This window comes from Galeopterus variegatus, unplaced genomic scaffold, assembly GCF_000696425.1.
Source record: "Galeopterus variegatus unplaced genomic scaffold, G_variegatus-3.0.2 Scaffold2486, whole genome shotgun sequence".
Classification (NCBI taxonomy): domain Eukaryota; kingdom Metazoa; phylum Chordata; class Mammalia; order Dermoptera; family Cynocephalidae; genus Galeopterus; species Galeopterus variegatus.
In genome coordinates, this window is record NW_007728597.1 from 14,902 (window position 1) to 28,780 (window position 13,879).

At 40.6% G+C, this 13,879-nt stretch overlaps 1 protein-coding gene across 1 annotated transcript in view; it reads left to right on the plus strand.

Annotated features, from left to right (window-relative positions):
* CHKA (choline kinase alpha) overlaps nucleotides 1-13,879 on the plus strand; it is a 71,986-nt gene that overhangs the window by 3,033 nt on the left and 55,074 nt on the right. The window contains exon 3 of the mRNA XM_008581905.1: nucleotides 3-79. Within this exon, the coding sequence (XP_008580127.1) occupies nucleotides 3-79 (77 nt within the window). The remainder of the gene's footprint in view (nucleotides 1-2; nucleotides 80-13,879) is intronic.

Sequence of the window (13,879 nt, forward strand, 5' to 3'; positions counted from 1 at the left end):
CCTATCTGTGGTGCAAGGAGTTCCTGCCCGGCGCCTGGCGGGGCCTTCGCGAGGACCAGTTTCACATCAGTGTCATCAGGTCTGTGGCGGGGGGCGGCGGGCCGCGCGCCGGTCAGGTGACGCGGCCGGGCGGGGGGTGGGGCCCGACCGGGGGGCCGCGGCGGCCGGAAACCATTTTCTCCCGGCCCTGGAGAAATCCGAGCCGGATCCGGGGAAACGGGCCCCGCGGCCGCCCGAGACCGTCCACACGCGGACTTTTGTAAAAATGTCGGTTTCGTGAGAAAACGTCTTCTAGGAGAACAATGCTGTTCCATCACAAAGTGCGTTTTCTACCGAAGCTTAAAATAGGTCCAGAAAGTCCCTTTGCGGTTTACGGCCTTGGATGGTGGGGGGGATGTGTGGCTGGCTTTTAAAAAGTCACTTGGTAACCTCACTTCTAGTGCCTCGGGTCCATGATTTGATTTTTTCCCTCTGGATTTGTCAGTGGTGAAGGGGTGACATTTGTTCGTCCCCTCCAGGATCGTTGAGACGTCGTGTAACTGTGTGATTAGCCAATACTGGGAGGCGTGGCTCCAAAAATAAGAGTAATGTAGAAAGGTTTTTTTTTTTTCTTTTTTCAAGTTTAAATATATTTAATCTTAAACTAAAAAGTATGTGTGTACGTACTCAGACTTAACTGAAAAATATAACAGAAAAACATAAATACCCCCTTGACTTCTGTCATCACTCTACCCCCAGGAGGTGACCATTTGAAATCGAGTGTTCGTCCTTCTCTTTAGACCTTTAAAAATGTGTTGAGTCCTTTTTTTAGCTAATTTTATTTTCGTTGGCTGGCCAGGGTGAGTGCAGTATCTAGAAACTGGCTGGCTGCCACTGATAACCCCCAAATCCAGTTTTAGATATTTGATTCCTTTTCTGCACCTACAGTCTTTCACCAGAGCTGCTAACTCGGCAAGATTAACCAGTTGAGCTTCACTTCCTCTTTGTGCTTCAGGCCCCTCTTAACAGATATGCTTATGAGCAGAGTCAAAAGGCAGTTGGTAGGAAGCAGAGAAAAGAAAACCAAAGGTATTTAGATAATCCCTGAATTTGCCTAATGGCACTTTAAAAAAATAAATAAAACTCTCTTTAAAACTTTAACCCACATTTAGTTAGTCCTGAGAATTCTCAACTGAGTGGTGATTATTCTAGGCCACATACTAGAAAATGAAAAACCTAAGGGAGAAGTGACTTGCCTGAGGTGGTTATAGACTGCAGTCAAATCTTGAACTGCCAGATCTCTGGTGTTTGCTCTCCTGCATCAGTGCTCTTACCTGTGGCCTGTGAAAATGTTTGGACACCCTGGATCCAGCCTTAAGACATTTTTGTGACTCTCTTTAGGGAGAGAGTCTAGTCTTTGTGTTTTGCTCAAACCTGTCATTAACAAAAGCATTGAGGATATCTTGTTTTCTACAGGGGTTGTTAGTATTGGAAGACACAGCTTTCCGTTTTGATTGGAGGACCTTTTAAAATAATGTTGCATGGTGTTCACTGTCTCTCAGTTCTGTATTCTGGAATAGAGTGTAGTTATGGAATAAGTTTAATGAAAAAAGAAGTGATTTAGGCCATGGGAAAGTGGGCAGCCTAGCTTTAAAAACAAGGCAATAGATGCTGGCCGGGTTCCTCAGTTGGTTAGAGGTAGTGTTATAACACCAAGGTCGAGGGTTTGGATTCCCGTACCTGCCAGCTGCCAAAAAAAAATAGAGTGGTCCGAAGGTAATGAGTTATCTCAGTTGATTGTTTACAGTAAGTTACAGGTCGAACTCCTTGTTCTACTCTTTCCCTCTTCTCAGTACTGTACTTGACTAAAAAAAACAAAGTAAAAAATAAAAATGAAGAAAAATAAATAAAGGCAAAACAAGGCAGTTGGGGGTGGGGGGAGGGGAGGGATTTGCCTGGTTGATATTCCGTGGTTTCCCATAGGCAGTAGCATTTACTGTGGTTCCAGCTGTCACTATTACTGACACTTCCCAATCTGTTTCTTGCTCCAGCTTTTTGCTGAGTGCCAGTGCATCTGCAGCTGTTTATCAGACCTCACCACCTCAACTCAGTCCATTCGACCTGTCCCAAATTTAACCCTGCGGCTCCTCCCCACTTCGGAATGTTCTTCTCTTGCTTCTGTCTTTTGAGTTATTAACAGCAGCCTGGCCAGAACCCCAGAATTATTTTTACCTTTATTCCCCTAGAAGTCCCTCCTCCACATGCCGTGGTAACTGAGACCTGGTGGACTAGTTTTGCATCCACGCCTTCTGTCTGCTCCCCTTTGCTGCTTTTAAGGCCTGGAGACCCGTCCTGCCATCTTTGCTTAGACACTGTAAGAGGAGGCACCTGTGCATCTCCTTGCATTTTGGGTGTTCGCTCTAATCCATTCTGTATGCTGGTGCCAGCATAATGTATTTCTCAAATATCATCCTTTGATTTCGTGTAGCTAAAGAATACAATCCAAACTTCTTTGCACGGTGTAACTTGGACACCAGCCCTCTTCTTTAGAGTGAATCTTTTTTTTGCTGTTGTTTTAAAATCACTACGTCCCCCTGATCGCAGCAACTAACATAGGTCATTACACTGGACACTGAATTTTCTGAATGAGCTTTGTGTTTTCAGTTACTAGGCTTTTCTTTGCTCCTCCTACCCTCTGCCTGGCAGCCTTTCCACTGGTATCTGCTTTTAAAATTTCTCCTTAAAGGCCTAATTCAGAGAGAAATAGAATGAATTTCCTTCCCATCTAATGTTTCCTCCCCAGCACTTCATACATGCAGACCTTGATATAGTATTTAACACATTTGTGTGTGTGTTTAATCATTCTATCATGTTATATTGAATGCCTAGAATTTATTTTATGTTCATCTTTGTATTTCTAGCACTAGAATAGATAAGTGTAGAAGTAGTCATTTTTAGCTTAAATTGGCTTCTTTGCTGTTGATAAACAAGAATCCTTTTTATCTGATTCTTGGTTACCTGAGTCCCACCAGCTGTGACTGGATAGGGAGGAATAAAAATAGTCATAACATGAGAATTTTTATTAATGAACTCTGACCAGTTAACGAAATTTGTTCGTGCCTAGACATCACAGCTTAACACCAACTTCTTTCTCTGCCTGTCAAATAAGTGTTTATTGTTAACACTGTTGTTGCTGATTGATAAAGCAGTCACAATCAGTTGTGAAATGAAGTTGCAAATCTTGTAAAAGATGCAAGAGTTCATGAAGTTTAATGAGAAGTGTTTGAGAACTGTTAAAAAGTTTCACACCCATCTGTTCCATCCCACAGACAGACCCACTAATAGTGAAAAGAAAATTGATGAGGAGGATGATATCATGGGTCCTGCAAAATAGAATCATTTAAATATCAAAAGACAGAGAGGCCCTTGAAGAGACTGTCAAAGTCCTTAAGATGTTTTTGCAAAATTATGCAGTAAAAGTCAAATAGGGAATGAATTGTGTCTTCTAGTGCCACCATAAAATGTTTTGGAAAAATTTTGCTGTAACTCTCTACTTGGTTTGCATTCTATTTTAAGCATAAGTACATAGTTGCATTTATAAGCAAGATTATGTTACGTATAAGAACAGAAATAATTTTTATATGCATTTTTTTAAGGTAAAGTTTTATTTACACTTTGGGTTTACTGTTTACTGTGAAAAGTTGGTTCCTTGGGTGGCCTGCTTGCTGGCTTGCTGTCTTCCTCCCTCATTTTCTTTCTCTTCTCTCTTTTTTTTTCTTTCTAAATTAATACACTTTATTTTTTAGAACAGTTTTAGGTTCACAGCAAAATTGAGCAGAAAGTACAGAGAATTCCCATATACTCCCTGCCCTACACATGCACAGCCTTCCCCATTATCAGCATCCCTTACCAGAGTGATAAATTTGTTACAGTTGGTGAATCTATACTGCCATGTCATTATTGCTCATAGTTCATAATTTACATTAGGGTTAACTCTTGGTGTTGTACATTCTGTGGGTTTGGACAACTATATAATGATGTGTATATGCCATTATTGTATCATACAGAACAGTTTCACTGCCCTAAAAATCCTCTGTACTGTCTATTCATCCCTCCTAACCCCTGGCAATCACTGATCCTTTTACTGTCTCCATAGGTTTGTCTTTTCCTGAATGACTGTAGTTGGAATCAAACAGTATGTAGCCTTTTCACATTGGCTTCTTTCACTTGGTAATATGCATTTAAGTTTTTTCCGTATCTTTTCATGGCTTAATAGCTCACTTCTTAGTGTTGAATAATATTCTGTTGTCTGGATATCACAGTTTATTTATCCATTCACTTGCTGAAGGACATCTGGGTTGCTTCCCAGTTTTGGCAGGTATAAATAAAGCTTCTGTAACATCCGTGTGCAGGTTTTTGTGTGGATGTAAGTTTTAAATTCATTTGGGTAAATGCCAAGGAGCATGATTGCTGGTCATATGGTAAGAGTTATGTTTAGTTTTATAAGAAGCTGCCAAACTGTCTTTCATAGTGGCTGCCATTTTGCATTCCCACCACAGTGAATGAGGTTTCCTGTTGTTCCACATCCTCTCCAGCATTTGGTGTTGGCAAAAACAAGAGATTTTGGCCATTCTAATAGGTCTGTAGTGGTATCTTGTTTTAATTTGCAATTCCCTAATGACATGCGATGTTGAATATCTTTTCATATGCTTACTTGCCATCCGTGTATCCTCTTTGGTGAGATGTCTAGTTCAGGTCTTTTGCCTTTTTTTTTTTGGTGGCTGGCTGGTATAGGGATCCAAACCCTTTTTGTTGGTGTTAACAGCACCATGCTCTCACCAGCTGAGCTAACTGGCCAGCCTTCATGGATCATGCCTTTAATGTTTATCTAAAAAGTCATCCCCATACGCAGGTCATTAGAGTTTTCTCCTATGTTGTTGTCTAGGAGTGTTATGGTTTTGCACCTCATATGTAGATTTGTGATCCTTTTTTTTTTTTTTTTTTCCTTTTTGTCTTTTTTTTTTACTGACCGGTAACGGGATCGCAACCCTCGGTGTCGCGCCCGTACCGGGGACCGGCAACGGGATCGCAACCCTCAGTGTTGCGCCCGCACCGTGCTCAGCCAGTGAGCGGGAACCGGTCTCCACATGGGATCCGAACCCTCGGCGGGAGCGCCGCCGCGCTCCCAAGCGGCACATTCTCCAGTGCGCCACCGGGCCGGCCCGATTCATTTTGAGTTAATTTTGTGAAGATGTAATGTCTGTGTCTAGATTCATTTTTTTTTTTTTTTGGCATGTGGATGTCCAGTTGTTCCAAAACCCTTTTTTGAAAAAGACTGTCTTTCCTCCTTTGTATTGCCTTTGCTCCTTTCTCAGTGATTAGTTGACTGCATCTATGTGGGTCTGTTCCTGGGCTTTGTTCTGTTCCACTGATCTGTTTGTCTGTTCTTGGACCAGTACCACACTGTTTTGATTACTGAAGCTTTATAGTAAGTCTTGAAGTTGAATAGTGTTAGTTCTCTGACTTTGTTCTTCTCCTTCATTGTCATGTTGACTATTCTGGATCTTTTGCCTCTACATATAAACTTCATTTTTTAAATTTAAATTTTATTTTTTTTGTCAACTGGCCAGTTCAGGGATCTGAACTCTTCACCTTGGTGTCAACACCGTGCTCTGACCAACTGAGCTAACCATCAAGTCCTCTTATTAAACTTTAGAACCATTTTGTTGATATCCTCAAAATAACTTGCTGTGATTTTGATTAGTATTGCATTGAATCTATAGATCATGTTGGGAAGAACTGACATCTTGACAATATTGAGTCTTCCTACATTGAACATGGAATATCCCTCCGTTTGTTTAGTTCTTTGTTAGCTTTATCAGAATTTTGTAGTTTTTCCTCATATACATTTTGTACATATTTTGTTAGATTTATATCTAAGTATTTTATTTTGGGGGGTGGTATTGTAAATAGTAATGTGTTTTTAATTTTGATTTCCATTTGTTCATTGCTGGTATATAGGAAAGCAGTTGACTTTAATATATTAACCTTGTATTCTGTAATCCTGCTATAATCTGTTATTAGTTCCAGGAGTGTTTTTGTCAATTCTTTTGGATTTTCTACATAGATGATCATGTCATCTGCAAACAAAGATAGTATTATTGTTTTTCTCTCTTTTTTTTCTATTTTATTTTTTGGTGTGTGTGTGTGTGTGGTTTTTTTATGGGGGGGGGGCGGGCTGGCCAGTACAGGGAACTAAACCCTTGACCTTGGTGTTAACAGGCCTGTGCTCTCTAACCAGCTAAGCTAACTGGCTAGGCCAATAGTATTATGGTTTTTTTATGGGGGGGGGGGCGGGCTGGCCAGTACAGGGAACTAAACCCTTGACCTTGGTGTTAACAGGCCTGTGCTCTCTAACCAGCTAAGCTAACTGGCTAGGCCAATAGTATTATCTGTTCCTTCCCAATCTTTATACTTTTTAGATCCTTTTCTTGTCTTATTGCATTAGCCAGGAGCTATAGGTTTTTTGTAGATTTTTTTTTACTAAGATGAGGAAATTCTCTATTCCTCATTTTCTTAGTTTTTTTTTTTTTTTTTTTTTTTTAATCATGAAACAGATATTGAATTTTGTCAAATGCTTTTTCTGCATCTGTTGATGTGATCATGTGATTTTTCTTCTTTAGCCTGTTGATGTGGTGGATTACATTAATTGATTTTTGAATGTTGAACCCATAGTCCTATGATTAGGTCTCAGTCTTTTGGTGAGCCTGGACTGTGAACTTCACCATAGTTCCTCCTAAGTCCCCCATCCAGTCTGTTGGTTGGGACAGGATGGCCAGAGGGGGCTGGAGTTGTGTATTTCCCTTTTCCCAGATAGGTTGGGCTCTGAGAAAACCCCAGCAGGTTAGGCTCTGACAAAATAGTTTCTCCTGAGAGTAGATTTTGTTAAGAAAAACAGAATGCTCTGGTGTATTTGAAAATGGTTCCTTTCCCCCTGTCTTTGCTGGAAGCAAGGGTTTTTCTACACTGTAAGGACCTGGTATAGCTCCAGGAGATAAAACTCACAAAAGTAAGCACTCCTCCCCTCCCCCTGCTATATGATTGGGTCCTCCTGGAGTTGTTAACTTTCAGAGTTGTCCACAATGAGCCTCCAGTAATTCGTCAGTTATAATTCAGATTTTTCTACCCTGGCACTGGTTCCTGTGGAGGTTTCTGCTCCAGTGAGTTGGGATTCTCTATATCTGCCTCTTTGTCCAATTTTGGGGGCAGTAGTTTGCCTCGTGACCTCACATTTCGGATCTAAGAAGAGTTGTTGATTTTTCCGTTTGTTCTGCTTTTTACTTGTTGGATCGAGTGGTGACTTCTAAGTTTCTTGTATGCCAGACTGATAACCAGAAGTTTGATGATTTAGTACCATCTCTCGTGGGATAAGGTGTGTGCTTCCTTTATTCTCTACTGTTTTTGTGCTATTGCTTCACTCTGGTCTCTTGGCTTGTCCAGCACCTACACTGATGCCCATGTTTTCCTTCTTGGTTCTCACCTCCAGTGGAGCCTTGTCAGCCAGCCTGGCCTTCCTCCAGGATTTCACCATCCTCCTTCAGTTGGCAGGGAATCTTGTGCTGCCTGGGGACAGCCCTTATCTTTAGCTTTGCACAATGAGATTGTAATCTCTGTGTCTTTCATAATTTATTTGCACATCTGAAAGGAAGAACCTTTTAGGTGGGAAGAGTAGGCAGAGGCAGGCTAAGGGTTTTGTTTTCTTGTTTTTGTTGTTTTGTTTTGATGGCTGGCCGGTGTTCTCTGATAGTGGCTTGAAATTAGTATTTTAGAAACATTTTCTGGGGTGGCCTGGGGGATAGCTTGGAGGGGGAGGTTGCTTGCTGTAGTACAGGCAGAGGGGAGGACTTGCATTTGGGCATGAGCAATGAGAATGGAAAGGAGGAAAGAATTTGGGAGATAGGGAGAGGTCCAGGCTCTTGGAGATAAGGAAGATTTTGAGCCTATGTGAGTGGGGAAAGGGCACTACTGTTAATTGAAGTGGGCAAATCAGGGGGAAGAAATTATTATTTTTATTTTTATTTTTATTTTTTTTAAAAGATGACCGGTAAGGGAATCTCAACCCTTGGCTTGGTGTTGTCAGCACCACGCTCAGCCAGTGAGCAAACCGGCCATCCCTATATAGGATCCGAACCCGTGGCCTTGGTGTTATCAGCACCACACTCTACCGAGTGAGCCATGGGCCGGCCTGGAAGAAATTATTTTGAATGAAGGTAGGAAAAGGTTATGAGTTGGAAGTCAGGCTAGAAAATAAATTGGGTGTTTCAGTTTTGGGAAGGGGAAAATAGGTGAAAACTGCAGAGAGAATCATTAAAAAAGTAGAGGAGTGGTTTTCAAATGGGAGTGATGTTGCAACCCTCCCCCCCACTCCCCCTGCCCAATTTGGTAATGTCTGTAGCCATTTTTGATTGTCATGATGTGGTGGTGGTTCTGGTGATGGTACAACTGTCATCTAGTGGGTAGAGACCCAGGATGCTGCTAAACATTCTACAGACAGCCCCTCCTCTTCCCTCAGCAAAGAATTATCTGGCTGCAAATGTCAACAGTGCTAAGGTGGAGCCATCCGGGAGTAGAGGACTCAAGACTGAGCTGTACTTTTTTCCTTCCTCTTAAATATTAACCTTTGCTTTGTAACTGGTGCTGATAATGAACAGCTGACTTTATCTCATGCAGTCTTCACAAAAGCTCTGTTAAGATACAGCTACATTATTTTATGGTGAGAAAACTGGCTTAGAGGCATTGAGTAACTTGCCCAAGGTCATGCAGCTATTCTCTGCAGAGCCAGCACTCCACCTTAGCCGGACTTCAAAGCCTGGTGTCCTGGTGTTCGGAGAGCTGAGAGTTAAGATGCCTATTCCTGATTACTACATATAGATGCTGACATTTCACTGCAAGACTCCCCCCCACCACACCTTAGCCATGGCTGCTTCAAGTTGAATTTATTTTACTTTTGGCTGGCCGGAAGGGGAATCCAAACTCTTGATCTTGGTGTTACCAACAACATAATGTAATCAGCTGAGCTAAACGGCCAGCCCTCAAGTCGAATTTCAGATGGTTAGAAGAAACTTTTTAAAAACCCAGTTTTCCCCTTATTTATCTTAGGCTTTAAATTCAGTAGCCGTTCTGGTATTATGCTGTATTCTGTTTTCAGTAGCCAGCCCTATGGCTTAAGGATCATTTCTCTGCTGAGACACCAGCTATGTTGTCGGGTTTTTTTCTTTCTAGTCATTTTGACTTTTAGATGATGCTCTTGAAACTCTTAAACTGCCTACTGTATTTTCTCCTGGGTCCAGGCTCTCAGCCTTGGGAACTGAGACCTGTGTGTGCTGGGCTGGATGCCATATTACTTGCAGACAGTTTGCAGAGGTTTCAGTGGTTTTATTTTTATTTTTATTTTTTTACTTTTCAGCAAAATGTAGTTGGTTAGTGTAAACCAGGTAACTTCCAGTCTTAATTTAACAGGTGAAAATCTTTGTGTTAAATGTTTCTCTGGAGCAGACAGTTCCTCAGGTTTATATGCCTCAGCATTGAGCTGACTCACCTATATATGAACTCTTTTCAAACCGATTAAAAATATATACATGTTTGACATTAGGAATGGCATTATTTCAGGACTTTGGGCAATCCACTAAATTGTTGTATCACTGTAGTGTGGACTTTTCCTGCTTAGGATGCCGTAGAATGAAACAGATTAAATAATCTCTTTAAACCTGGCAAGTCTACAAATAAAGGATGTAAGTCATTTGTAAAGCTATTTATTTATTTATTTATTTAAAAGATGACCGGTAAGGGGATCTCAACCCTTGACTTGGTGTTGTCAGCACCACGCTCTTCTAAGTGAGCGAACCAACCATCCCTATGTAGGATTCGAACCTGTGGCCTTGGTGTTATCAGCACCACAGTCTCCCAAGAGAGCCACAGGCCGGCCCTTGTGAAGCTATCTAAATATGTGTTGCTAAAATGAAAACTATACTATACAGTAAAACACTATCGAGTAAAGTGATTTCACTCCAAAACTTAAAATTATTTTCTGTGGGATAGAGTTGAAAACATTGAAGCCTTTCTTACGCACAAATGCAGATTAGCCCAGTTCACTCACTGGCTCAGAGGCTGTCTCCTACACATTGATTGGCATTCTAACCTATAGCTAAAATTTGTTCTTCCACAAAATTGCAAACTACTTCTTATCACAGACTGAGTACTTAAAGCCTTGGATGTGATATTCACAAGTACCCAAGATCAACACTGTGTATTCCTTCCTCCTTCCAGATGTTGTGTGGTATGTTTTAAAGTGGGTCACTTGATGCATATGAAAGTTGATGAACTCACTTTCTGTCAGAGCCAGACAAAACAGGGCCAGGAAAGGCACGAAGGAGGAGGGCTTATGCTTGCTAGACTATGATAAGAACTGTTTCCAAGGACTTTGTAAAACCCATCAGAAATCCCTTCCTGTCCTTCATGCATCTCTTGTTTTGCATGTATACACATATTTCTGTGACCAAGTTTATCGTTAGACATTCTTTAGAAATGCAGTAATTCAGCTTCTGAAACCAATGACCTCTGTTTCCAAGTAGCTTATGTGAACCTCTCCCTTTTTGCCAATAAAATCTTTCTCTTAACCTTCCTTCACCACATGCGCTTGTGGCTTGCTGTGGTGTGCATTCTGGATTATAATCCTATTTCTATTCCTGAATAAACTCAATATATTTGGAGATATTTTTTTCTCTAATTTTTTTTTTTTAACATACAGATTGAATAAATCATATCTATTAGACTTTCAAGTTATTCCTGGGACTGAGGTCTTGGTGACATTATTAACTCACATTTGACTTTCTTTTATGCATGGAGTATACTCACAGTCTAGGGCTGGCCAGTTACTCAGTTGGTTAGAGCACAGCCTTATAACACTAAAGTCATGGGTTTGGATCCCCATACTGGCCAGCCGCCAAAAAAACAAACAAAAAAATACAATCTATGTGAACTTTTCAGAGCAGCCAAACCTGAATGATAGTTTTCATAGCCAACACCTGATGATAGTATGCAGCGTTTTTGGTAAGGTGGGTGAATAGGCTGGAAGGATTTGTGAGGTTGTCTTTGTTTCACTTGTATGTGCCATAGGACCAAGATGACATCTTGCTCCTGTGGCATTATGGCTGAGAGGGAATGAGGAGTTTAAGAGCTGTGCTCTGGTATCCGATCCTGAAGGACTTTGAAAATAGTGAGATGGAAGGAAAGTTTTTACAATTGCCAAAGCCGCAGCCACTTCTTGCTTTCTCATGTTACAGTTGGGTTTTTATTATTGTCTGTGTTTCAGTGGGGAGCAGTCCTGCCACCACTGGTCTTCCAGGTGAAGTGCAGCTGCTGCGGTAAATGGTGAGCGTATATATGCCTTTGAAGTCAGTGTTGTGTCCTCATTTGCTTCACAGAGGGGAGATATCCACTTTCCTTCTTCCTTCTTGAAAATCTCCAGACTGCCATTAAGTCTGGCAGCTAATTGTACTTTATGGCCAAATGTTAGAGTAACTTATTTGAAAGGCAGTAACCTAATAGCATAATTTATATATTTTTGGCAGCTGGCGGTATGGGGATCCAAAACCATTACCTTGGTGTTACAACGCTGTGCCTAATAGCAAATTAAGGGAAGTTTATGATTTTTCCCACCTTGCTAGGTTTTTGTGTTTTGTGGGTTTACCCTTGGTGTAGGTAACATGGTAAGTTTCACTGAGACACTTTATTATCTAAGATAGTTGACTTCTGTTGGAAAGTATTATACTGTGACCCTGGAACAACGGAACTTATGTAGAGAAAGACAAGTGGAGGGAGGAAAAAAGAGTTGGCTAAATCTTGAACTTTCTCTGAACTTGAAGGATGGAAAATTACCAAAAGGCAAATTAGTCTTTCTTATTATATATTCTGTGAACGAATTTTGGCCTTTTAAAGGACTAGACTAGGAAATCCAGGGCTGAAAAGAAGGCCGGGGCATAAAAGTCCTGGAAAGTACCCAGCATATTATCTGTTATGTGACGAGAGGAAGGAAATTTTCAATTAACTAGAGTCCAATTTACTGAAAAACTTCTATATTCTTTTAAGAAAAAGTGTAAAATAAGAAATAGCAGGATTTTTTAAGAGTTAGAAACATTCCCTCATATGCCTTGGCATCAGTTCAAATCTGGTTTCTCTTGCTCTATGTCTTTCTTTACCTTTCTGGTACTCTGCAGCTGTATTTCATGTTCCAGATGATGATCCCAGACCAGTTAAAGTCTTGAAATCATTAACATGCATCATATTTGCCAAGTTATATTTAAGGGAGGGAGGGAGGTATGAAGAGATTTTAGATTTTCAACAAGAGTATTGTATTTGTTAATCTCTAATTGTATTATAATTGGGATGGTACCTGATGCGTACTTGATTATTAACCAGGAAAATTCAGTCAAGTGAGATAGCTCCCTCCCTGAGCATTCCTTTTATCTGTGAAGTGATTAAAGAGAAAAGTTAGAAAAAACAAGAGTTATTTTTGCTTATTTTTTTTCCCGGAGTTTTTGAATCGGTAATAATTGGGCTAAAAGTTAAAACATTATAAAAGGCTTTATGAGAAAATGTTTTTCTCACCTCTGACCTTCAGTGCCCCTCTCTACAGGTAGGCATTGTTACTATTAAATATTCTTCCAGGGGTATTCTACACATATATTAGTATTTATTATAAGTATATTCATCTTTCAGCATAGGTAAATTGAGAACCTACTGTATGCTAGGCACTGTGCAAGGAGCTAAGGATGTATAGTGCCCGCCCCTCATACTTAACACTTTTTTGCCTTTAAAGGAACACTATGTCTTAGAGATTGTTTTATATTGGTATTCAGTGAGCTGCCTTATTTTTAATAGTTGCATGTGTTATATCTTAATTTAAATATCATTTTGATCTTTTCAGAACAGTTTAAATAACAGAGCTTCTACTTTCTTAAGTTAATCACCGTAACAACATTTTTCATTTGCTGAGTGCCTACTGTTGCCAGGTACTGTATTGATGGTGCTTGTCTTAGTTAATCCGGTCAACCAGCCTATCAGAGAGGCATTCTTAACCCCAGGGGCCCAGAGAAGTTGAATAGCTTGCCTGAAGTTAAAAGTGTTAATAGGGGCCGGCCGGTGGCTCACTCGGGAGAGTGCGGTGCTGATAACACCAAGGCCACGGGTTCGGATCCCATATAGTGATGGCCGGTTCGCTCACTGGCTGAGTGTGGTGCTGACAACACCAAGTCGAGGGTTAAGATCCCCTTACCGGTCATCTTTTAAAAAAAAAAAAAAAGTGTTAATAAGTGGTGAATCCTGATTTCAGGGTCTTTTCTCTAACCCAGTTGCAATGCAGTATGATGGTTATTTCACATATTCACTCAGATATGCACTTCAGTTCTGGCAGTAGGTTACATTCACCTGTTTATATTTTTGCCCAGACTTTTTGTGATAAGCATTTCTCTACAACAGTACCCATTTCTTGTAAGGTGTGTGCAAAAGTATCCTAACAATATGATTCCTATCAAAAACTTAATATGACTGAGCATGTTGATCAGTCCTATATTTATTACCTATATTTAGATAGATAATAAAGTCAAAAGACAATATCTACTCTAAAATCCATTTGGTTTCTCCCATGCGTTAGAAATCTGTGTAGACCATGCACCATCACAGTCCAGGGACAAGTGACGTTTGTATGGATCAAGAGCAGGGTCAAGTGGAGAAGGCTTGAGGATCCTCAAGGTTTCTTCTGACCTTTTCAGACACCCCATTTTACAAAACTTGAGCTGTAAATAGTTCCAGTGTATGAGTCATTGCCCTTTGTCCATTTATA